A 25,445-nucleotide genomic window follows, 5' to 3' on the forward strand; every position below is an offset into this window, starting at 1 on the left:
CTCAATGAATGATGATGATATGATTTAAAGGGAAAAAAGTATTTGAAAATTTGTTTACTAAGAAAAATGTTAGAATGCATTATTTAAGAAATGACGATGTCACTTGTATGCATTACTTATTACGAATTTTAATCCATAAAAAACCATCGTTATCATTAATTTTGTGCTTTGTTAATTATGTGACATTAAGAGTAATAAGATTATCGCGTTTCAAAATAAAGTTAAACTTTATACAAGAAGATGAATTTCAACGTGCAATTCTTAAATATTGTAAAGATAGAAATTTTTATGCAGACAGTAATTCTTGTGCTTTTGGCAATGTTGCTCAAAGTAAAGAATTTGCATCTTGGTGCTACTTGTGTTCATTTGTGTCTCCCAAGAGGTACAAAATACTTATTATTAATTTAGAAAATATTCCAAAGGATAATATTTACATATCAGATGTAATGAAATTTAATATTGACAATGCTTTAATGACAGATAGTAAAATGTCATCGTACTGTGCCTGTAAGTAATTTCCTTTTTTTATGGGTAGGTTAAGTCCTTTACTTTAGGTCGAAGATTACTAATTTAAGCAACTTTTCAAAGAATTATTTCTTGTATTTAATAAAACCAAACTATATTTATTATTATCAGTTTTTAAAGAAAAATTTCCTAACTTTACGATGATAAAAAGAATTTTATTAAATATATAATTTATATATTAAGTTAAAACCTAGTAATAATTGTATTTTCCTTAAGGTCAAAGTTCACTTAGGTTATAAACAAATCACGGTCTTACGGAAACAAGTACTTCAAACGTTAAAATTAACTATAATATTAAATTTAAAAAAATTTATGATTAACAAATAAAAAATATACCCATTTCGTTTATTTATATGCTTTCTTATTATTTTTATAAGAAATTTTCAATTTTCATAAAGTAATAATCCGCTTCATTACTATTTCTTAATTACAATTATTTTAATAAAAATTCAAAGTTTTTTAAAAATAAATATATAAAAATGTTTATAAATTCTATTTGTCAATTATAAATTTCAATTGAAAATTTTTGAATTTTTAATAAGATAAAGGAAAAAATTCTATTCAAAAAAAGTTCTGTTACATTTATGTATTTACCTACGATTCGATTTCTTCATGTTTTATAATAATTAAAGATGACCGAGTAATAAAATCATTATTTTATATTACATATAAAACTATTGTTACTTCTTCAAAATTATTTTTATCATTTCAATTGGATTATTGTTTTCAAGAATTTTTAACTAAAATTCTTCTTTAAATCAAAAATTTCTAATAATTTTTGAAAAAGTTCTTCGAGAATTTTCAAATCCACTTGTTTTCGGAAACTCTTCAATTAAATAAATATTAGAAAATAAAAACTTTAAATAATTTTTAAAAATTTCAATTAAGATTTTTGAAAAAAATTATTTTTATAGAATTTTTAATTAAAAGAACAAAAAATTTAAATTTTCAAAGATTTTAATTTGAACCCCTTACAAAATTCAATTATTTCTAAAAATTGCAATTATTAGTAACTTCTAGAAAATTCAATTATTATCTACAACATTAAAATAAAATTTATTTTTGAATCAATTTTTATTAGAAAATTCTACGATAATTCAATTATACATAATTTTATCAACAATTTTTTAAATAATTGAATTCTTTCGACGAATTTTAATAAAATTTTTAAGAATAATTACATTTTTCGAAGAATTCGATTAATATTGTATTAAAAATAATTAAAATTCTACAATGAGTTTTATTATTTATAAAAATAATTTAATTGGTCGAAGAATTTATTAAAATTTTTAGAAAAATTTAATTCGTTTCAAGAATTTTATAGAAATATTTGAAAATAATTAAATTCTTTCAACAAATTCAATTAAAGTTGTTTCGAAAATAATTGAATTCTTTCAAATTTTTGACGAATATATTCATATTTAAAATTTTTTTGAAAATAATTGAATTATTTTCAGAAAATTTTAAATTCTTGTTGAAATTGAATTTTATTATTTATAACAATAATTGAATTCTTTTGTGAAATTTTATTAAAATTTTGTTAAAAATAATTGAATTTTTGCAAAAAATTTTACTACATATTTATAAAAATAATTGAATTCTTCCAAAGAATGTTATTATTTATATAAAAATAATTGAATTCTCCCAAAGAATGTTATTATTTATATATAAATAATTGAATTCTTGCGAAGAATTATATTAAAATTTCCAAAAATATAAACAATAATACCTAATTAATTTTGTACTTGATAAGTGAATTTTTAAAATTTTGATTATAAAATTATTTTAAAATTTATATTTGAAAATAGAAAATTTTGTAATTTGCATAACATTATCAAATTGAATAACATGTTCCGCGCGTATCATTTGCTGGTTCTAAATATTGCTTTTAATATTCAATTATTATTATCTAAAATTTTAACTGAAATTCATTTTTAAATCAATTTTTATTAGAAAATTATACGACAATTCAATTATTTAAAAAATACAAAAATTAATAAATTTTCGAATAATTTATAATTCAATGTTTTTCAAAATTGAATTCTCATTAAGAATTTTATCATCAAATTTTTAAATACTTGAATTCTTTTGACGAATTTTAATAAAAGTTTTACGAATAATCACATTTTTCGAGAATTTAGATTAAAAATATTTAAAAATAATTGAAATTCTGCGAAGAGTTTTATTGTTTATATTATTTGTCAAAATTTTTTTTAAATTATTGAATTCTTTTGGGAAATTTTATTAAAATAGTAGATATTGAAAATCATTGAATTGAAAAAAACTTTTGAAAATAATTGAATTTCAGAGAAGAGTTTTATTATTTATAAAGATAATTTAAATCTTGACGAGAATTTTTTTTATAATTTTTTATCATAATTGAACTTCAGCAAAGAATTTTATTACTTTTGAAAATAATTAAATTTCTGCAATAATTTGTAACTTTTCCAAAATTCAATATTTTTTAGTGTTTTTACCTAAAATTCTTCTATAAATTCATTATTTTAAATAATTAATTAAATATAATTATTAAAAAATTTAGCTGATTTTAGAATTTGAATTTTTTTAAATTTTTCAAAAATCTAAGTTTTTTAGAATTTTTAATTAAATTAATTGAAAATTGAAATTTTCTAAAATTTCATATTGAAACCTCTTGAAGTTGATCTATTTATGAAAATTGTAAACACAAATCTTTTAAAATGCAATTAATTCTGAAATATTTAAGTAAAATTATTCATTGAATAATTTATAATTAATAATTTTTTTATAGTTCTTCAAGAATTAAGTCATTTGAAAAAAAAATTATTGTCAGAAATAGAAAAATTTGAAGGTTTTGTATTAGAATTTGTGGTAATTTCATAATTTATAAGGCAAACAAAAAAAAACACCGAAATTGAGAATTTTGTTATCAATTCTAAAAATTTAATTTTTTTCAATACTTTTAATTAAAAATTCCTGACTTTTCCCTGAATTCCCTGTGTCAGAATATATGATTATTATAGTTATAATACTATTAAAAGTATAGTCCAATTCATATTTTATTTTTATGAAAAAAAATTTGTATTCAAGATTTTTCCATTCTATTATTTTTAAAATTGCTAATTTTATTTTAAAAGAACTCAGTAAGTTAGCGCCATCATTGACGCACAAATTGTTTCTAGTAATAATAATAATTGAAAATTATAGTAACAAATAAATGTAAACAAAATTAAAAATTAAATTAGAGAGAATTTATTTTAGTTAAAATAGGTATCTAAAAAATAATTGAATTGAAATATTGAAAATAATTTTTGAGACTTTTTCTTTACGATCGGGAATTTTTTTTATGAAAGAAGCAGTCCCCTTGTATTTTTTCTCTTTGCAGAAGATATCTTGACTGAACTTTATATAAAAAATGAACTAATTACATACCTGTGATATTTGAGCATGATTTTCACTGACAACATTATTTTCATCAAATTTTTGAACTTGTGTTTCACCCCTATCATACGGAAGCGCCTATACGCCACTGTAACCGAATCCCGTATGTGTGCATAAAGTAAGGTACAAATACAAGAATTGCGTGCGAGGGACCCCCTTAGGCTAGCTGAAATTCCCTAGAATAGAATTAATTGCGAGCGAGCCTACCCCTTAGGCTAGCTGAAATTCGTTAAAATTAAACGACTGTGTGAAAAGGAGGTTATGTTTTCTTTCCTGAAACATTAATTAAAATTAATTTTTTTAAACATTTCTTTTTCACAAATTGAAAAAAAGAAATCTTGTGAGGTAATAAGTTAAATTTATTTGGAAAAAAAGTAAAATAATTTTGAAGTTAAATTGATAATGTGTCTACAATTATTCTGATCCATTTTACAAAAAGAAAATTAGTTGTGTTATTTATGGGAAATTTTAAACATGAAATATTTATATTTTTTTAATATATACATACAAATATGTAAGTTAAAACAAAATCGAATTTTAAAAAACAGACCATTGTAGAAACTATTTAATAAGAGTTGAAAAATTATTAATAAATTAATTAAACATAACTTTTTTACAGAGCTAACAATTATCAATTTAACCTCAAAATTATTTTACTTTTTTCCAAATAAATTTAACTTATTACCTCACAAGATTTCTTTTTTTCAATTTGTGAAAAAGAAATGTTTAAAAAAATTAATTTTAATTAATGTTTCAGGAAAGAAAACATAACCTCCTTTTCACACAGTCGTTTAATTTTAACGAATTTTAGCTAGCCTAAGGGGTAGGCTCGCTCGCAATTAATTCTATTCTAGGGAATTTCAGCTAGCCTAAGGGGGTCCCTCGCACGCAATTCTTGTATTTGTACCTTACTTTATGCACACATACGCGATTCGGTTACAGTGGCGTATAGGCGCTTCCGTACTCATGCGCAAACCCTAGCAAGTGTGCTTGCCTACCGCTCTGAGCATCTCGAAGCAGCTCGGCATGTGTGCATATAGGCACACCTGCACGTGTGCTTTGAATGTTTTGATTCTCATCATTTTTCATAAATTAATAAAAACTAAGTGCCTTATTTAATTAAACTGTTAACAATAATTATAAATATTGCTTAAAGTAATAAATAAAATATATTTTATTGAAAAGCGCTTAATTTAATTTATTTCACTGATTTTTTTTCAAAAAAATTTACATAACCTCAATATAATTTAACATCTACTTTATGTTAAAAGCAAGAACTTTATTTTGTTTTAAGATAATTCTATAACATTATTGTTCAAAGTATATAATATAGTTATAATGAAATTTAAAAAATTTAATTTTATTTGTTATGAAAATATTTATTATCAAAAAAAAATTATAATACTATAACATGCGACACAATTTTAGATGGAGTTTGCGAAGGAAAAAATAAAAATAGAATACAAAGAGGAAAAGCAATGCATTTTTGTAATTGACAATAAAGTGAAAAAAGCTATGATGAATGGATAATAAATAAATAAAATAAATATTAATAAATAATAAAATAAAATAATAAAAAAAAAATAAATAAAATAAATAAATATTTTCATAACAAATAAAATTAAATTTTTTAAATTTTATTATAATTATATATTATATACTTTCAACAAAAATGTTATAGAATTATCTTAAAACAAAATAAAGTTCTTGCTTTTAACATAAAGTAAATATTAAATTATATTGAGGTTATGTAAATTTTTTTGAAAAAAAATCAGTGAAATAAATTAAATTAAGCGCTTTTCAATAAAATATATTTTATTTATTACTTTAAGCAATATTTATAATTATTGTTAACAGTTTAATTAAATAAGGCACTTAGTTTTTATTAATTTATGAAAAATGATGAGAATCAAAACATTCAAAGCACACGTGCAGGTGTGCCTATATGCACACATGCCGAGCTGCTTCGAGATGCTCAGAGCGGTAGGCAAGCACACTTGCTAGGGTTTGCGCATGAGCGCTTCCGTAAATGAGTTCTACAAGGATTGCAAAGTAAATCTTGAGCCTTTACTAAAGGGTACCATGTACGTATCTGTTTACTAATAGGGAATAATTTTCCTTTCTTCCATGCCGAATGCTTCAAAAACAGATTACAACAATGATATCCTGATTTATTTTTTTTTTCCATGACTGCTAAAAACTTTAAAAAGATTGAAATGCGTTGTTTTGATTAAACATAACCTCAATTTTTCCACGCTTGTCAAATATGTCAAATATATATTATATGCGGTTTACGCGCATCATTCTGGGACAGACGGACGTGACGTAGCGAATCATTGTTTAAATTATAAGTGATTGAAAAACTCCAACAACTTTTCTTCTTCGTAGTATAAAAGTGTGCAAAACAAGGAATTTTTTGGTTCCTAAGTCATTTAATTTTGAATTACGGCTCAAAAGTTAATTTTATTTATTTAAATAACTTTTTTAATTAACAAAATAAGAAAAAAATGTTGATAACATTTTTGAAGCGTCTCGTCTTATTTATGAATTTTTAGGAAAAAAGTAAACTCAATTATCTTGAACCGTTTAAAAGATATGGGCATTTAAACAATTTTGAGCAATTGTTATAACTTTTAAATAAACAATTTGCAGGGTTGTCACGCAACCTGGAAAACCTGGAAATGTCCATGGAATTTTTATAAACCTTAAAAAAACCTGGAAAAGTCAGGGAATTTTGATTGGAATCATGGAAAATTATTGTTTTCTAAAGTTATTGTGCTTATTCTTGAAATTTAATTTTTCTTTAAATCAATTTTCTTAATTCAATTTTAAAAGAGTTGCCTTTACAATTTTTCTTCGCAATAATTCAATGATTTTTATAAATAATAAAAATTTATAGATTTACAATTATTTTCATAAATAATAAAACTCATGGCAAAATTTCAATTATTTTTAATACAATTTTAATGGAATTTCCCGAAAAATATATAATTATTCTTAAAAATTTTATTAAAATTCATCAAAGAAATTCAATTATTTTCAAAAGTAATAAAATTCTTCGCAAAAATTCAATTATGGTCAAAAGTTTAAAAAATTTATCGCCAAAATTTCAATTACCTTTATAAATATTAAAATTTTTCTCCAAAATTCAATTATTTTCAAAAATTTTAATGAAATCCTTTTTAACAAATTCAATTTTTTTCAAAAATTCTCCTTCAGTAAATGATTTTCAATATCTAATATTTTAATAAAATTTTCCCAAAAGAAATGAATTATTTAAAAAAATTTTTTATAAATTTCTTCGCAATAATTCTATTATTTTCAAAAATATTCAATTTATGTTTACAGAGATTCAATTATTTTTATAAATATATTTAATACAATTTTTTACAGGGATATAATTATTATTTACATAGATAATAAAACTCATTGCAGAATTTCAATTATTTTTGATACAATTTCAATCGAATTCCTCGAAAAATGTAATTATACTTAAAAATTTTATTAAAATTCGTCAAAAGAATTCAATTATTTGAAAATTTGTTAATAAAATTTTTTATGAGAATACAATTTTGAGAAACATTCAATTATTCAATAAATTATTTATTTTTGTATTAAAAATAATTAGGTATTTAAAAAGAAATATTATTAAAAAATTCTTCTCAAGAATTCAATTATTTTCAAAAGTAATAAAATTCTTAGCAGAAATTCAATTATGGTCAAAAGTTTAATAAAATTTATAGTCAAATTTCAATTATTTTTATAAATATTAAAATTTTTCTCTAAAGTTCAATTATTTTCAAAAATTTTAATAAAATTCTTGGCAATATTTCAATTATTTTCAAAAATTTTAATAAAATTCTTGACAAAATTTCAATTATTTTCAAAAACTTTTCTCAATTCAATAAATTTTTTTTTACAGAGATTCAATTATTTTTAATACATTTTTAATCTAATTTTTCGAAAAATGAAATTGTTCTTCAAAATTTTATTGAAATTCGTCAAAAGAATTTTAATTACCTATTTAAAAATTTGTTGATAAAATTCTTTGAAGGAGAGTTGAATTTTAAAAAACATTCAATTCTTCAATAAATTATTTTTTTTTGTATTTAAATAATTGAATTTTTGTAGAATTTTCTAATAATAATTGATTGAAATATGAATTTCAGTTAAAACTTTGGATAATAATGATTGAGTTTTGAAAAGCAGGTCTCAAATCCGAATACCTGAATAATTGATGTAATTTCGTAAAATTGAATTGTAAACAAAAGGATTTGAAAATGTTGAAAGAAATTTTTCAGAAATTATTAATAATAATTAATTTACACTTTATAAAGAAGAATTTTAGTTAAAAATTGTGGAAAACAATAATTGAATTAAAATAATGAAAGTAATTTTGAATAAGTTGCAGTAACAATATTCTTATAATAGGTATAAAATGATGATTTTATCAGTCGGTAATTTTTAATTATTATAAAACATGAAGATATCGTTTGCTCCGAGTCGAAGACTCGGAGTGATCGATATTTTCATGTTTTATAACAATTTTATGTTTAATTTCAAAAAGGTTAGAATTAACAATTTTGTAAAATATAAATGTAGTTTTAAAAACCTGGAAAAATTCCGTTTTTTAACCTGGAAAACCTGGAAAAGTCAGGGAATTTGAAACGAGCAAAAGAGTGGCAACCCTGACAATTGATTTTACTTAAAAAATTGATTTTCTGAAACTTTAGACCAACAAATGTAATGCTACCAAGTCTTAAAGAAATCGGTGAGGGTGCTCCGAAAAGTAGTAAATTTCTCCTGGAATGCCACAAATGATAAATTGAGTGGACAAGGGTCTAAATAACTAAAAAAAATATTTACCATCGTTAAGTTGAGAAATTTTTCCATCAAAACTGCTAATAAGAAGTATAATTTGGCTAATTTATTTATTTATCTAAATAATAATAAAATATTTTAAGGCTGCTGCATACTTTATAAATATTTTCAGATTCTACTGTTGAAAAAAATTTGATATTTGCAACAGAAGTGATAATATCTCAAATTGCGAATGCTTATGAGTGTCCTATTGATTGTATTGACTCCTTATTAAAAAACTACTTTTCTACACCTCGATATTTACGTTCTCAAGACATATTTAGTGTACAGATAAAGGAATACTGTGCTGACTGTTATTATTCAACGACTCTGTCTAGTGATACAAAAATTTACTTTAAAGTCAGAGATATAAAGAGTCAAAATTTAAAGGAAAGTTTTCATGGTTTTTATGTGATGCGAGAAAAAACAACACTTATTTTAGAAAATGCCATTCAACACTATTTGCCAACGATGAATTTTAACTTTCAACAGTTCAATGTAAATAATTGGAAATTAGACAATATGTACTCAGAATGTCCGCCATGTCTTGAAGAATCTCTGCGTCATTTGAAAACTTCGATTTTTCCTTTTTTACAAAAAGGTAAGAGCATAAAGTAAAAAATTAATTCTCATTTTTTTACTAGTTTTGTAATTAGTGTTTTATTTTTCATGAAATGTTCATATTTTTTGTTATACTCAAAATTAACAAATTAGAATATTTTTGAAAAAAAGTCATGTTTATTTTTTTATTTTTCCATTACACATGATCGAAGCCAACTAAAATTAGTCTAGTATGACCACCAGACAAATAATAAATACAATGCAATTTATTTAAAATATTATTAACAATGTTAATGAACAAATAGATAATTTTATAATTTACAGACTTAGCACTCGATAATTATACTTTTAAAAAATTATCAAAAAATAGCTTTCAAACTAAAAAAAGTAGTAAAATGTAGCTATCGAAAAAATAAATTTAACGACTAAAAATCTCGTTTCAGTCGATTCACAAAAATTTTATTCAGTATTTCCCAGAATTTTTCTCGATTTCCATAAAAAATATTTATTTTCTTTTCTTATTCTGATAATAACTTCAAATTCTCAGTTTTTTTAACTTAAATTATTTTCCAAATTTTAATTTTGAATTCTTCAAAAAGAAAATATTAGGTTTAAAAATAATTTTTAAAAGTCAAAAAATAAATTTCTTTACAATATAAAATTTACTTCAATTAAATTTGACAAAATGTTCAATTAATTGCACATTTTTTTCGAAGAATTTTTTATTAAGAATTTAGAAAATAATCAAATTTTTTTGAGGAAAATAATTATAATTGTATTGAAAATGAATTAATTTTTATAAACAAATTTTATCAAAATTTATTTAATTATTATATTTTTTAAATAATTGAATTCCTATGAAAAATTTCATTATTTGTGAAAATACTTGAATGCTTGCGAAGAATTTAATTAACATTTTTTTAAATAATAGAATTTAAAAAAAAATTTAATTAAGAATATTGAAAATAATTGAATTATTTTTAGGAAAATAGTTACAATTCTATTGAAAATAAATTTATTCTTCTAAACAAATTTTATAAAAATTATTAAAAATAATAAATTGCTTTCTTGTAAAATTTTTATTATTTATGTAAATAATTCTATTAGTTTTTGCAAAGAATTTTATTAAAATACAGGACTTGCACTCATCTACTAAAACCTACTAATTACTACTTTTTTTTTACGATTTGCTACTATTTGGATACTTTTTTGTATTTATAACACTAAAAGCTACTTTTTTCCATGTTTGAGAATTTACACTACTTTAAATTTGTTAACCGTTGAAATAAAAAACTATTTTAAAAAATTTTAATAGTTATTCAAAAAAATGCACAAAATTTCAATAAAATTCTTTAAAACAATTCAATTATTTTCACAAATTTTTCGTAATTCAATGATTTTTAATATCTACTAGGTATTTTAATAAAAAATTTTACAAAAGAATTGAATAATTTAAAAAAAACGTTTATAAAATTCTTCGCAAACATTCAATTACTTTTATAAATAAACAAATTTTCACAGGAATTCAATTATTTAAAACTGAATTTTCCTAATAATTTTCGAACAAAATTAATTCTTCACAAAATTTTTCTCTCAGAAATTCAATTATTTTTAAAAATTTTAATAAAATTTTTTAAAAGAATTCAATTATTTTTATAAATAATATACAATTTTCAAAGAAATACAATTATTTGAAACACAATTTTCATAAAATTTTTTGGAAAAAATCATTTTTTTAAAAAGATTTTTTTTAAATTCTTCTCAAGAATGCAAATATTTTAAAAACTTTATTATAAAGTTCAGTGACAAATATTCAATTATTTTCATAAAAAGTAAAACAAATCGCAGGATTTCAATTATTTGTAATATAATTTAAAATTAATTCCTCTAAAAACGCAATTATTCTTAAAAATTTGAATAAAATTCTTCGAAAAAATTCAATTATTTAAAAAAATTTGATATAATTTGTTTCTTAGAGTGTAATAATTATTTTCAATTTATTTTCAATTTGAATGAATTTAATTATTATCAAACATTTTAATGCAATTTTTCGTCAAAATTCAGTTATTCAAAAAAATGTTGATCAAGCTCTTTATAATAATTCAAAATTTAAGAAATATTCAATTATTCAATAATTTATTTTTGTATTTAAATAATTGAATTCTTGGAGAACTTTCTAATAAGAATTGATTTAGAATTTAATAAAATAAAATGATTAAAGTTTTAAATAATTTAATTTATAAATAAAATTTCAACAAAAGAAATGATTGAATTTTGAAAGAATTAATTTTGTAATTTTTAGAAATAGTTAAATTTCAAAAATCCATTGCATTGAAATGATTTGAAGTATTTTAAGTCCTGTTGACAAAATAAATAGGTATTTAAATATTTATTTTAAAAAATTATTCTATTTATGTAATTAAGAAATTATAAAAAAATTTAGTCTTCAAGTTTAATTTTTCGATAGCTACCTTTTTTGTTTTTAAGCTACTTTTTAATACTTTTTAAAAATTAATTATCGAGTAGGAAGCCTGAAAATATTTTTTAAATAATTAAATTCTTTTGTGAAATTTTATTAAAATTCTTCTTCTCTCTTATTACAGTTTTTGTTGAAAAATTTACACAGCAATTTGAAATGATTAATTTTATTCCGGAATTGAATTTTTCCTTTGTAAATAAATAAATAAATATTTCCTTTTCGAAATATTAATTATTCTTTGTTAAAACATCGATTGAGTAGATGAAGAAGAATAGTTTTGGTTTGACAATTTTCAAACGATAAAAATTTGAATTTATTTAATTTGATTTTTTGAAATTGAACTCTCAATTTTTTTTTCTTCATAGAAAACATGAATTGTGAGAAAATATTTTTTCGTTTAATTCTCCTCACTGGTACTCTTCTTTTGAACAGGACCTTTTCATTTTTTTTCCAATAATAAACAATAATTTCGACAACAAAAGCAATGAGTGAAGTGATATAACCTCCTATTAGAATAATTATCAGAAGATCCATTAATTTAACGAATGATTCAACTTGCTGATCAATTAATTCCGTCGGATAGAGATTGAATTTTGAGCGAATATTCCATTTTTCAATTAATCCATTTTCAAGTAATCGTAGAAGAATATTGTTGAATCGTTTTGCAAACATTGAACCGGGCTCAAGGAAGAATATCTCCAAACTTGGCATCCAACGTTCGGGTACAATTTTCGCATCAACGCGCGATGAATTTTTTGAAAAATTCCTCTCGAATAATCGCGGATTTCGAAGTTCAGCGAAGCACGAGATATTTTTGAATTCAATCATATAGGGGAAACATTGTTCAACTGTAAATTCATCCGAATAAGGTTCTGCTCTCTCCATAAATTCAATGAATAGAGAATTATTTTGTAAAGCCTGTTTCGCCAATCCCCTCATTCCCTTCTCAATCATTGGCGTTAATTTTGATTTAACAAGATCTTCCAATGAATTAATTTCCACTTCGTACTCCTTTTGAATGCAGACATTTGTCAATGCTGAATGTAAATAATTCGAATAAACAACGGACGTTAATAATAGACAGCCGAAAACAATTTTCTCACGGAAACGTTGCGGTTGACTTGGCGTAAACATTGACAAGATAACTAAGAAAATGTTAAATATATTCCAAGTGTTCTTATCGAATTTCAAGACAAAAGCAAGAATCATTATTCCAATGAGGGTGCAAATATTGGCAATAAATATGTAAAATAAATGTTGCATATCGATGATTTTCTCGCCAATTCGATTCCTCGGTACAGTGACAGTGATCCATTCGACAGATATAATTTGACTGATTAAAAATGGTTCACGATCGCAACCTCTGCCTGCCTTAAGCATATAATTCGAAATCATTTGAATCTCATTATTCACCAGATCCTTTAATGCCGTAAAATAATAATTTTCCTTCTCACAACCTCTGTAAGATAAAAAATCCGTCTTTTGCGTAAAGTTAATTTTGAAATTCATCACTTTTGAGAGAGCTTTAATTAACACTAAATCGCCCATTATTTCCAGAAGAGTCGAGTCCGATGAATTAAAGTCAACATGATTAAGATATACACCGGAAATATTCATTGGATGTTGATGCAAATTATCCATTTTATCTGGAAACCAATTTATTTTTCCCTCCATCAACTCTTTTCTATAACCCGAGTGAAACATATTGTAATTATGTAATTGACCGTGTTCTGATATTCGCCAAGAATTCAAATTATCCGTTGCATTTGGCGAAATAACCGGAGTCAATAAAGTGAAGTCGGCGAATTGTTGTGTCCAAAAATAGTACAATAATTCTTCATAATAATTATTATTATTATTATTTTTATTATCATTATTTGTCGACAAATGAATTAGAAGACATTTTGGACGCATTTGCGGATTTGTGAGATCAACTAAAAATTTACTAATTGACTCATAATCGATAATCTCAGAAGCAAATATAAATATAAAGAAGGACGTATCAGCTGGATTTCGTAATAATTCATTGTCAGGAGATAATTTTTCTTCGATACTCTCTAAAGTGAGCATAAGAGATGGACTCAGTGAATTTGGAAGTATTGAACTTAAATCAAAATCACGTAAAATTGTCTCATTTTCGACAATAAATATTATTTGGTATTTCTCCAAGTCCTTCGACAAATAGTCTTTCAGTAAATCTCGCCAATCCTTCAATGTTGAACATATCACTTGTTTAAAGTTTACTATTATTAAAAAAATTAATAATACTTTAGTTGGGTTCATCATTTTTGATTTAGGAATTTCATCAGCCAAAAACTGGAAAAAAAAGAAAAAAAGGTTTAATTATAATGTTTCTTCAGAAATGCCACAAAAAGTTTATTTTTTTCCCCTGATTTTCAGACAAAATTTTCACTTTTTCCCTGAGCCTAAAGAATGCCTATTCTGATGCACTCTAAAAATGATTAGATACTCAAAAAATTTTTTTAATTTATAATGAAAAAAATTCTAAGAATTACTTTTTAAAAAAAAATTCAATATAGGGTAAGTGCGGGTATAGTCGGACAGTACTAGTAGTCGGACACTTTCGTGTTTTTTGACAAATAAATAATAATGCATTGTGATAATTGCTTTAAAAAGTATACTAGACGAATGTGTGAAGTTTATATTTTATTAAAATAGTGTTATTTTCGAAAATAATGAAACAAGAAATATTTTATTTAATGCTTTAAAAATCATGGTGTCCGACTATAGATACAACCATTTTCGAGTAGCGCGATGAGTGGCACAAAGTTTTGTTGATAATTAATCATAAATATTAAAACGTATAGGGTTTAAATATTATATTAATAACTTCTAATATGCTTTAATTCCATTTTCCAGCAGATAGCAATTAAAAAATTATCTTTTTCTTTTTATAAATTCAAAATATCTGACAGATGTCCGACTATAGAAACAAGGGGAAAAAGTGTCCGACTACTAAAGCATTCGTAATTTTTTATTAAAATGTTTATATTTTATTAAATACTCAACTATTTGTAACAAATTTACATGATTTTTAATCCTGAAGAACTCCTTTAATTAATAATGTGCTTATAAACACAGTAGATATTTGCTATTTCAAGAAAAAAAGCATAATTTAAGATTGTATCCTTAAGTGTCCGACTACTAGTGCATTTACCCTACTTTTTTAGAAGCTAGTTTTTTATTAATTTTCATTTTCATAAATTTACACTTGAAGATTATCAGGGTTGTCACAAATATTTAATTTTATTTTTCCCTGACTTTTCCCTGATTTCCAGAAAAAATTCTCACTTTTTTCCTGACCCTAAAAAATATTCTGATTCACTCTAAAAATTATTAGAAAATAAAAAAAAATATTCTATTACATTTATTTACTAATTTCATTAATATTGTAAAATTATTCAAAAACATCAATAATTTCTTTTTTAAATAAATTATTTAATCATTATTATTTTTCCGTGGGAATTAAAATTCTTCAATACATTCAAATTCAAACCTTTTTGAAATTCAACAATTTATGTTTTGTTATAATTTAAATTACCATGAAATTTTTCAAAAAAAATTTATTATTCACAAAAATCCTAAGAATATCCTTCGCAAGAATTTAATTATTTTTAAAAAGTAGTAAATTTTCTCAAAAAAATTTAATTATTTGAAAAAATTGTAATAAAATTCGTTGCAATAATTCAATTATTTTCATAAATAATAAATCGATTATTCGGTAATTCATTTTTTTAAATCAATTTTTATTAGAAAATTCTAAAAGAATTCAATTATTTAAATTAAAAAATAAATAATTTATTGAATAATTGAATGTTTGTTAAAATTGAATTCTCATAAAGAATTTTATCAATAGATTTTTAAATAATTCAATTATTTTGACAAATTTTAATGAAATTTTTAAGAATAATTACATTATCGAGGAATTTGATTAAAATAAAAAAATTGTATCAAAAATTAATTAAAATCCTGCGATGAGTTTTATTATTTATGAAAATAATTAAAAATTTTCCCAAAAATGTTATTGAAATTTTTCTAAAATAAATTGAATTTCGGTGAAGAATTTTATTATTTATAAAAATAATTGAATTCTTTGAAAAGAATTTTGTTAAATTTTTTTTTAAATAATTAAATTCATGCGACGAATTTTATAAAAATCTTTTTAAATAATTGATATTTTTCGAAAAACTTTATGAAATTTTTTATATTAAATAATTGAACTCATGTAAAAATTTTATTATTTATGAAAATAATTAAATTATTTCAAAAAAATTTATTAAAAATTTTATAAATTATTGAATTCTTGTGAAATTTTAACAAGAATTTTATTCAACTTTTTAAAAATAATTGAGTTTTGAAGAAGAATTTTATTATTTATAACGATAATTGAAATTTTGACAAGAATTTTTAAAAAATTTTTTAAAATAATTGAATGTTGAAGAATTTTATTGTTTATAAAGATAATTAAAAGTTTGACAAGAATTTTTTTTAAATTTTTGAACATAATTGAATTTCTGCGAAGAATTTTATTACTTTTGAAAATAATTTAATTCTTCCAATGAATTTTATTCAAGTTTATAAAAATAATTGAATTTCGGTGGAGAATTTTACTATTTCTAAAAATAATTGAATTCTTGAAAAGAACTTTGTTAAATTTTTTTTAAATAATTGAATTCCTGCGACGAATTTTATAAAATTCTTTTTAAATAATTAATATTTGTCGAAATTCATCATTTAAATTTATAATAGGAAATCAAACCTTCAAATAATTTTTTAAAAAAATCCAATAAAATTTTTTCGAAAAAATTAATTCTACAAAATTGTTAGTTAAAAATATGAAAAATTCAAATTTTCAAATATTTTAATTCGAAACCTTTTTAAAATTCAAATATTTCTAAAAATTCACGAAATAATGCTTTTAATATTCAATTATTATGTAAAATTTTGCCTAAAACGGCCTTGGCAAAACCCGAATTGCCTAGGGAAATCGGGTTTATTAAAATTTTTTTTAATAATTGAATATTCTGGTAAAATTTTTTATTATTTGTGAAAGTAATTGAATTCTTGTGATGAATATCTTCATATATTCATGAATTCTTGTAATGAATTTTACAAAGAATTTTATTTAAATTCCTGAAAATAATAGAATTTCTGGAAAAAATTTTGCATATTTATCAAAATAATTAAATTCTTTCGAAGAATTGCGTTAAAACTCTTGAAATAATTATTAGGTACATATAATTTAAAAAAAAAAACATGTGGCAACCCTGTTTTTTATATCTTTTGGCTTAAGCACAAATTTCCTGTCATCCTTATTAACAAAGAACAAAAACAAATAAACTTTACATTAAAAAATATAAACATTTGTAAAATTGTTTACTCACCGTTGAATAGAACAATGTCGAAACACACAAATATCCTTCTCAATAGATTACTCCTTTTGGACTGAATTTAATGTTACAAGAGTAATAAGGAATAAAATAATTTTTCCACATAATGAATATTGTTCTGATAAATAATTCCCATGAATGTTTCGTATAAGGAAGAAAAAATTATTTTATGAGGAAAATAGATAGAAATTTTGGAAACTAAAAGTAATTTTAACTCTCTTGAAGCTCAAAGACCGTTCATTACATATTTATGCCACTCTATGGAAGAATCGTATAATAAAACTTTTCCATTATTTCCAATGCGTATATATCAATTCTAAATTATTCTTTCTCTAGAAATTATTTTTCATGTTCTATTTGAGAACACATCAAAAAGTTTCATAACAAATAAATTCTCAATTTTTTTTCACACACCTATACTTAGCAACTCAAATTTTTACAAAAAAATTTTCATTTCAACATTTTAATTCAAAATTCTAACATTTTTACTTTATGAAGTTTTATTTAACTTCACGGCTAGAAATATTGAGTTCTATTTCTTTTTGCAAATGTAAAAAGAAAAGAAAAATTCTTTCTCAAATAGGCAACCCTTTTTCTCCATTTTAAATTTTATCAAAAATCATTTTATAATAACTTTTAAATAAAAATCAAAGTAATTTGTATTTTATATACCGAAAAAATTGTATTTTGTTGCAATTTTTTTGGAAAAAGATGCAATAATTCGCATTTTTTAAAAATAAATCCAAAAACTTTGCCTTCTTTTGCAAATAGACGAAAAAATTCTAAAATCATTTTGGAACTTGTTTTTAATATTCACAAATAATATTCTCGTTTAAAAAAATATAATTTTATGGAAAATTTTTTAATTTTGAATTTGCAACAATTTAATTTTTACATTACATTTTATTAAGATTTCTAGAAATTATTATTTCTTTCCAGAATGAATTCTTTAGAGAAATTTTATTAAAATTATATTAAAAATATTTAAATTTCCTGCGAAGAATTTTTTTATTTATGAAAATAATTGAATTCTCGCGAGAAGAAAATAGGTAGTATAAAAAAAAGAAGCTATCGAAAAATTAAACTTGACTCATTTTTTTTATAATTTCTTAATTGCATTCAAAAATAGAATAATTTTTTACAATAAATATTTAAATACCTATTTATTTTGTCTACAGGAATTTAAATATTTCAAATGATTTCAATGTAACGCATTTTTGAAATTTAACTATTTTTAAAAATTTCTTTTAAAATTCAATAATTTTTTTCTTGAAATTTAAAAAAAAATTATTCAAAACTTTAATCATTTTATTTTATTCAATTCTAAATCAATTCTTATTAGAAAGTTCTACGAGAATTCAATTATTTAAATACAAAAATAAATTATTTATTGAACAATTTATTGAATATTTCTTTTTGAATTCTTATAAAGAACTCTATCAACATTTTTTTAAATAATTGAATTTTTACGAAGAATTGCATTACAATTTTTGATAATAATTAAATTCATTCAAGAAATGTAACTGAAAATAACTTGAAAATAATTATGACACTCTAAGAAACAAATTATATCAAATTTTTTTAAATAATTGAATTTTTTCGAAGAATATTATTCAAATTTTTAAGAATAATTGCATTTTTTGCGAAATAAATTTAAAACTGTATTAAAAATAATTGAAATTTTGCGATCAGGTTTACAATTTATAAAAGTAATTGAATTCCGACGACGATTATTATTAAAATTTGAAAAATATTTGAATTCCTGCGATAAAATATTGTTGTGAAGAATTGATTTTGTTTGACAATTATTAGAAAAATTCTGTTTTGAATAATTGAATTCCTGTGAAAATTTTTTTATTTATTGAAATTACAACGATTATTATTATAATTTTTAAAAATATTTGAATTCTTGAGAAGAATTTTATTATTTATAAAAATAATTGAATTCTTGCGAAGAATTTTATAAAAATCTGTTTATAAATAATTGATTTTTTCGAAAAATATTAAGAAAATTCTGTTTTAAATAATTGAATTTCTGGGAAAATTGTTTTATTTATGAAAATTTTTGTGAAAATAATTAAATTGTTTTATTGAATTTTAATTAGAATTTTTTGAATTTTTTCAAAAAACATTTTTTACAAATTTTTAAAAGTAATTTTTTTATTTCAACTATTAACAAATTTAAAGTAGTGAATGTTTTCATTTTCCGCATGTTTTAAAGTTAAAATGTTTATATATCATATGTACCTTCTTTCAAAAGCTTTAAAAATTTATTACCATAAACAATTAAATTTATTATAAACAAATTATTTACTTTTTAAACAAATAAATGTCTTATTTCTGCAAACAAAAAATTTTCTTCTTTTCCTTTTTTTATATTTACTTGCATAAAAATGAAGTATACTCAAGGAAATGGGAATGTGTCAAATAACATGTATAATAATAAGAATTTATTTCATTTTTATAAATATTATAAGTTAACAACAATTATATTTTGCTATTTTTCTAAATACAAATTTTTATTATTTATTTACATTTAAATTTACGGTTATTTAACAAAAAATTACGTACTTGTTTTCGAAACTTAATTATATAATTAATTATTTTAAATTAAAAATTAAAAAAAATTTTGTTTATAGATGTGCGGATAAACGTGAATCCAATGTTTCTGATAGAAGGCTCAGAAGGAAGTGGGAAATTTAAATTAGTGCAAATTGCCTCACGGCAATTGGGCTTGCATTTATATGATATAGACTTTAGAGAGATACAGACCTTAACTTCTGTACAAACTGAAGCAAAACTCCGAATAGCGATATCTAATGCAGAACACTGTCTTCCATGTATTTTATGCTTCCGCAACATTCAGGTAGAGTAGTACCTAATAAGAAATTATCACATTTTTTTTAATTTTCATCATTACCTTCATTTGTTCTAAGCTACGAAAATTGTTTGAAAATTCAAAATGGCGGAAGAATTTTTTAAAAATTTATCGGATGCTTTTGAAACTTGTTACTCGGAGGTTTTTGAGGTCGCTGATTACGAATATGAAATCCGTTTTTCAAAATTCGAAATGGCGGATGAATTTTTAAAAATTTATTGGATTTAGCGATTATATTAATTCTTTTTATAATATAGATATTTGGAATAAATGCAGAGGGGAAAAAAGATGAGAGAATTATTTCTGCTTTCGAGAAAGAAATAAAGAAAGTGTTCGATGCAAACTTGAATTATCCCCTTATCGTAATAGCGACATGTGAAAACTCAGATCTTCCGGTGAAATTGAAACGACTATTTTTGGAAAAGATTACTTTAAGTCATCTAAGTCAAAATCAAAGATCAGAGATATTGTCCTATTTGTTGCAAATTAAAGGAATTGTTAATAAATCGGATTTACAAAAAATTGTAGGTCTTTGCTCAGACTTTGTTTTGGCAGATTTTGAAGCTTTAATATTACATGCTGTAAAAACAAAGTACAATAGAAACACATTGCCACAAACAAGTGATCAGTCTGCTGTTCTTTCAGAGGAGGATTTTAATAATGCATATGGTAAGAGTTAATAAATCGATATTAAGACAAATTTACCACTTTTTTGAACAAAAAAGCGTGTTTTTACATAACACGTTTTTTAAAATAATTTTTGGAACGCTTTTACAAAACACGTTTTTTAAAATAATTTTTAAGAAGCTTTAAAAAGCTTAATTAATTAAATAATAACAGTTTTGTTTAAATAAGCGAGCATACTCCAAAAGGTGGTCTTGTGAAATTATGCATTTAAATTCCAATAACTATAAAGCAGTGAAGTTTATGAAATTATTTTGTTTCAGAATATATGCAATCTATAATTTCCGACCGTATAGGCACTCCACACGTACCAAAAGTCTATTGGAAGGACATTGGAGGCATTGGAGATTTAAAACATGAAATTATAAAAAGAATTGAGTTGCCCTTATTGTATAATGTTGAAATAGGTCAGTCGGGTTTACTTCTGTACGGTCCACCTGGAACTGGCAAGACCCTCCTTGCCAAAGCTGTTGCCACTGAATGTCAACTTCATTTCTTCTCCATTAAGGGGCCTGAATTATTGAATATGTATGTCGGTCAGAGTGAAAAAAATGTACGCCAAGGTAAGAAAATTAATAGCTTATTGTATCAACTATTCACATTCGGTGTCAACATCCAGGGTTGAAAAACATTTCTAAGAACTTTTAGGGATTGAAAAATTAAAAAAAGAAATTATTCAAATTTTTTTTTACCTTTTTCTAAAATAATATTTAATATTTTGTTAAATAATTTTTGAAATTTTTTTAGAAATAAATAAAAAAAAATATATATTTTTGATTTTGTCAAACAAAATTTTGTTACAAAACTTTAATTTTTTTTATGAAAAAAAATGAAAAAAATTTGCATGATCTTGATTTTTCAATTATTATTATTACAAGATTTTATATTTTTTTTTTTTGAAAGAAGGCAAGAAAATGGCATAATTTCTCTTTCTCAATGACAATTTTTTAAAGACATTCAAATTTTTCATTAAAAATAAAGAAAAAAAGTTTATTGATTTTCTATTTTATAAATTTTTATAATTTGTACCTGATTTCAAAACTTGGCGCAACAAAGAAAAAAAATTAATATCAATAATTTTTTTAAAATAGTAAACATTTTTTAGAATTAAAATTAGTTAGTACAAACAAAAAATTAAGTCCATAAAAGTCCGTGTTTTGAAAAAAGGTCCGTAAAGTCTTTAATTTAATTGAGAAAAGATGAAAAGTTCGTAAATTGTACGATATAATTTGGTGAATTTTAGAAAAACTACAAATTGATTGCAGAAATTCAATTTTGTTCAAAAGCAATAAAATTCTTCGCAAAAGTTCAGTTATGTTTAAAATTTTTTTTAAATTCTTGTCAAAATTTCAATTATTTTTAGAAATAATAAAATTTTTCTCCGAAATTCAATTATTTTCAAAAATTATAATAAAATTCTTGGCAAAATTTTAATTATTTTCAAAAATTATCCTCAATTCAATGATTTTTATTAAGTATCTACTATTCTAATAAAATTTTCCAATAGAATTCAATTATTTAAAAAAAAATTTAATAAAATTCTACGCAAACCTTTAATTATTATTTTCATAAAATAATAAAAATTTTACAGAAATTCAATTATTTACAAACTTTTTAGCAATCATTCAATTATTTTCGTAAATAATAAAATTTTTACAGTGATTCAATTAATTTCGTAAATAATAAAATTCTTTTTAGGAATTCAATTATTTTCATAAATAATGAAACTCATTGCGGAATTTCAATTATTTTTAATAGAATTTTAATCGAATTCCTCGAAAAATGGAATTATTCTTAAAAATATTATTAAAATTTTATTAAAATTCGTCAAAAGTATTAAATTATTTAAAAATTTATTGATAAAATTCTTTATGAGAATTCAGTTTTAAGAAACATGCAATTATTCGATAAATTGTTTTTTTTTTGTATTTAAATAATTGAATTCTAGTGGAATTTAAATTTTCAAATCAAAATTAATTTAAAAATAGATTTGAGTTAAAATTTTAGATTATTATAATTGAATATTAAAAGCATAAAAGCTTAAATTTTTAGAAATAATTAAATTTTGAAAAGGTTTCAAATTAAAATCTTTGAAAATCAGAATTTTTCATACGTATTTAACTAACAATTCTGTGGACTTAATTTTTTTAAGAAAGTTTATTGCGGATTATATTGTGAAATTATTTAAAGGTTTTATTTTCTAATATAAATTTAATTGAAGAATTCACGAATTATTTAAATTTTTGTAAATTTGTTTTGTAAACAAATAAATATGAAAATTCTCAAGGAACTTTTTCAAAAATTACTAAAAAATAATGCATTTATAGAAGAATTTTAAGTTAAAAACACGATAAAAAAATTGAATTTTGGAAAAGTTAGAAATTATTGCACAAATTCAATTATTTTCAAGAGTAATTATTATTATGTTATAATTATTTTTATTTTATAATTAATTTAAAATTGTAATGACGAATAGAAATTTTCAGCATTTTTTTCACTTCTTTTCATTAAAAGACTAAAATTTTGTGAAATATTATGTTTTGTCAATTTGAAATTATGCAGATTTTTGTTCTTTACTTCTAAGGAAAATTAGAAAATTGTTAAACAATTGTGATTAAGAAATAGAAAATTTATTTATTTTGCATTATCTTTGTTTAAAAATCACAATTTTTTTTAACAAAATTATTATTTTGTTGTAGAAAAAGAAGAAAAATATTTGCAAAATTCATATTTTTTATCTTATTTTTGGAACATGATTTTCCACAGAAATTAAGACATTCAAAAATTTCAAATTCAAATCTTTTTTTTAAATTAAACAACTCATAAAAGTATTGTTAGAAAACATGAAGACATCGATTGCTCCGAGTCTTCGACTCGGAGTGATCGATTTCTTCATGTTTTCTAATAATTAAAGATGACTAAGAGATAAAATCATTATTTTATATTATAAGAATATTGTTACTGTAACTTCATCAAAATTATTTTCATCATTTTAATTAAATTCTTATTTTCTAGAATTTTAAATTATTTTTTATGAAAATAATAATTGAATTTCTTAAAAAAAATTTATTATTAATGAAAATTAAATTCCTGTGAAATTTTTATTATTTATGAAAATAATTAAATGTTTACATACAATTTTATTTAAATAATTGAATTCTTTTTGGGAAATTTTATTAAAATAGTAGATATTGAAAATCATTGAATTTAGAAAAGTGCATTTTATTTTTGAAAATAATTGAAATTAGGGCAAGAATTTTTTTGACATTTATGAAAATAATTGAACTTTAAAGAAGAATTTTGTTATTTATAAAGATGATTGGGATTTTTACGAGATTTTTTTTTAAATTTTGAACATAGTTGAATTTTATTCTTTTCTTTGAAAATAATTGAAGATAATTTGAAATAATTGAATTTCGGCAATTATTTGTAATTTCTCCAAAATTTAATTTTTTTTGGTGTTTTCAACAAAAATTTAGTCTCAATTTTTGAAAATAAGTCGAAAAAATCTCAATTTTCTAAATTTCCCTGACAACAAATTTTTTTCCCTGACATTTCCCTGATTTTACTGACAAAAATTTTGTTAGTTTTCATATTATTCACTAACAATGAGAAAATATCCGTTTCCTGCAAAAATAATAATGAATATTGCAATAATAAATATCTTTATTCCTTCGTTGTAGTATTCGAACGAGCCAGAGCTGCTGCACCATGCATCATCTTCTTCGACGAATTGGACTCATTAGCACCAAACAGAGGTCAAAGTGGTGACAGCGGTGGAGTTATGGACAGAGTTGTTTCTCAGCTTCTAGCAGAAATGGACGGTTTAGAAAGTTCAAATAACATTTTTATCATTGGTGCAACAAACAGACCTGACCTCATCGATCCAGCTTTATTGAGACCTGGAAGATTTGACAAAATGTTATACGTGGGAATTTACTCTGACAAGAATTCACAAATTAGCGTCTTACAAGCCCTGACGAGGAAGTTCAATTTGAAAAATAAGGGAAAGGAATTAGAAGCATTGGTTGATGAACTCCCCTCTAATTTAACTGGGGCTGATTTATACTCCGTTTGCTCTAGTGCTTGGCTTCTAGCGGTACGGAAAAGTCTCACAAAAATATCATCTACTGAAAATAAAGCAATGGAATCAAATTATACTAAAACTTCAATACACGATGAAATTGTAGTGGAATTGGATGATCTTATGACTGCAGCTCGTGACCTAACGCCTTCTGTTAGTTTGTCGGAGTTAAAAAAGTATGAAAAATTACGGGACAAAACAAAATAAAGTTTTTAATGTATTTTTTTAATAAAAATAATTATAACAAAAAAAAAATTTGGAATATTTGTTTGAATATAAACACCTGTTTCAATCATAGTTTTCCAGATTAATCATAGCTTCCAAATTGACTCATATAATTTTACAAACCTTATCGTGGTGGTTTTTAAGTTTCTTGATCAATCCCTTGATCTTGATCCTTTTATACTTCTCTCATGTATATTTTAATCTATCTATATTAACAACCGTTGTATTCCGGTAATATGTTCGAAGTTTGAAGTTAGCTGCTGTTTGTTATTTTGTTTCCTTAATATTTTAAATATATAATTTTTCTTATTAAATGTT

General features: G+C 22.1%; 1 protein-coding gene across 1 annotated transcript; it reads left to right on the forward strand.

Annotated features, from left to right (window-relative positions):
• On the forward strand, window positions 1-25,157 carry LOC122512317 (peroxisome assembly factor 2). Its single transcript, XM_043628080.1, has 6 exons — window positions 1-507; window positions 8,939-9,406; window positions 19,896-20,122; window positions 20,392-20,803; window positions 21,082-21,381; window positions 24,502-25,157. Exons 1-6 carry the CDS (start codon window positions 75-77, stop codon window positions 25,107-25,109), a joined length of 2,448 nt encoding a protein of 815 aa, XP_043484015.1. The 5' UTR covers window positions 1-74; the 3' UTR covers window positions 25,110-25,157.
• Window positions 25,158-25,445: the final 288 nt, after the last annotated feature.

The sequence above is a fragment of the Leptopilina heterotoma genome, unplaced genomic scaffold (assembly GCF_015476425.1).
Source record: "Leptopilina heterotoma isolate Lh14 unplaced genomic scaffold, ASM1547642v1 Lhet_97, whole genome shotgun sequence".
NCBI classification, from domain to species: domain Eukaryota; kingdom Metazoa; phylum Arthropoda; class Insecta; order Hymenoptera; family Figitidae; genus Leptopilina; species Leptopilina heterotoma.

What these genes read in the sequence shown, in the direction of transcription:
- LOC122512317 (XM_043628080.1), top strand. Translation starts at nt 75, where the DNA reads ATGCATTATTTAAGAAATGACGATGTCACTTGTATGCATTACTTATTA. An exon ending in AATGTCATCGTACTGTGCCT is followed by an intron (nt 508 to 8,938) that starts GTAAGTAATTTC and finishes AAATATTTTCAG; the next exon opens with ATTCTACTGTTGAAAAAAAT. An exon ending in GGATTTTAATAATGCATATG is followed by an intron (nt 20,804 to 21,081) that starts GTAAGAGTTAAT and finishes ATTTTGTTTCAG; the next exon opens with AATATATGCAATCTATAATT.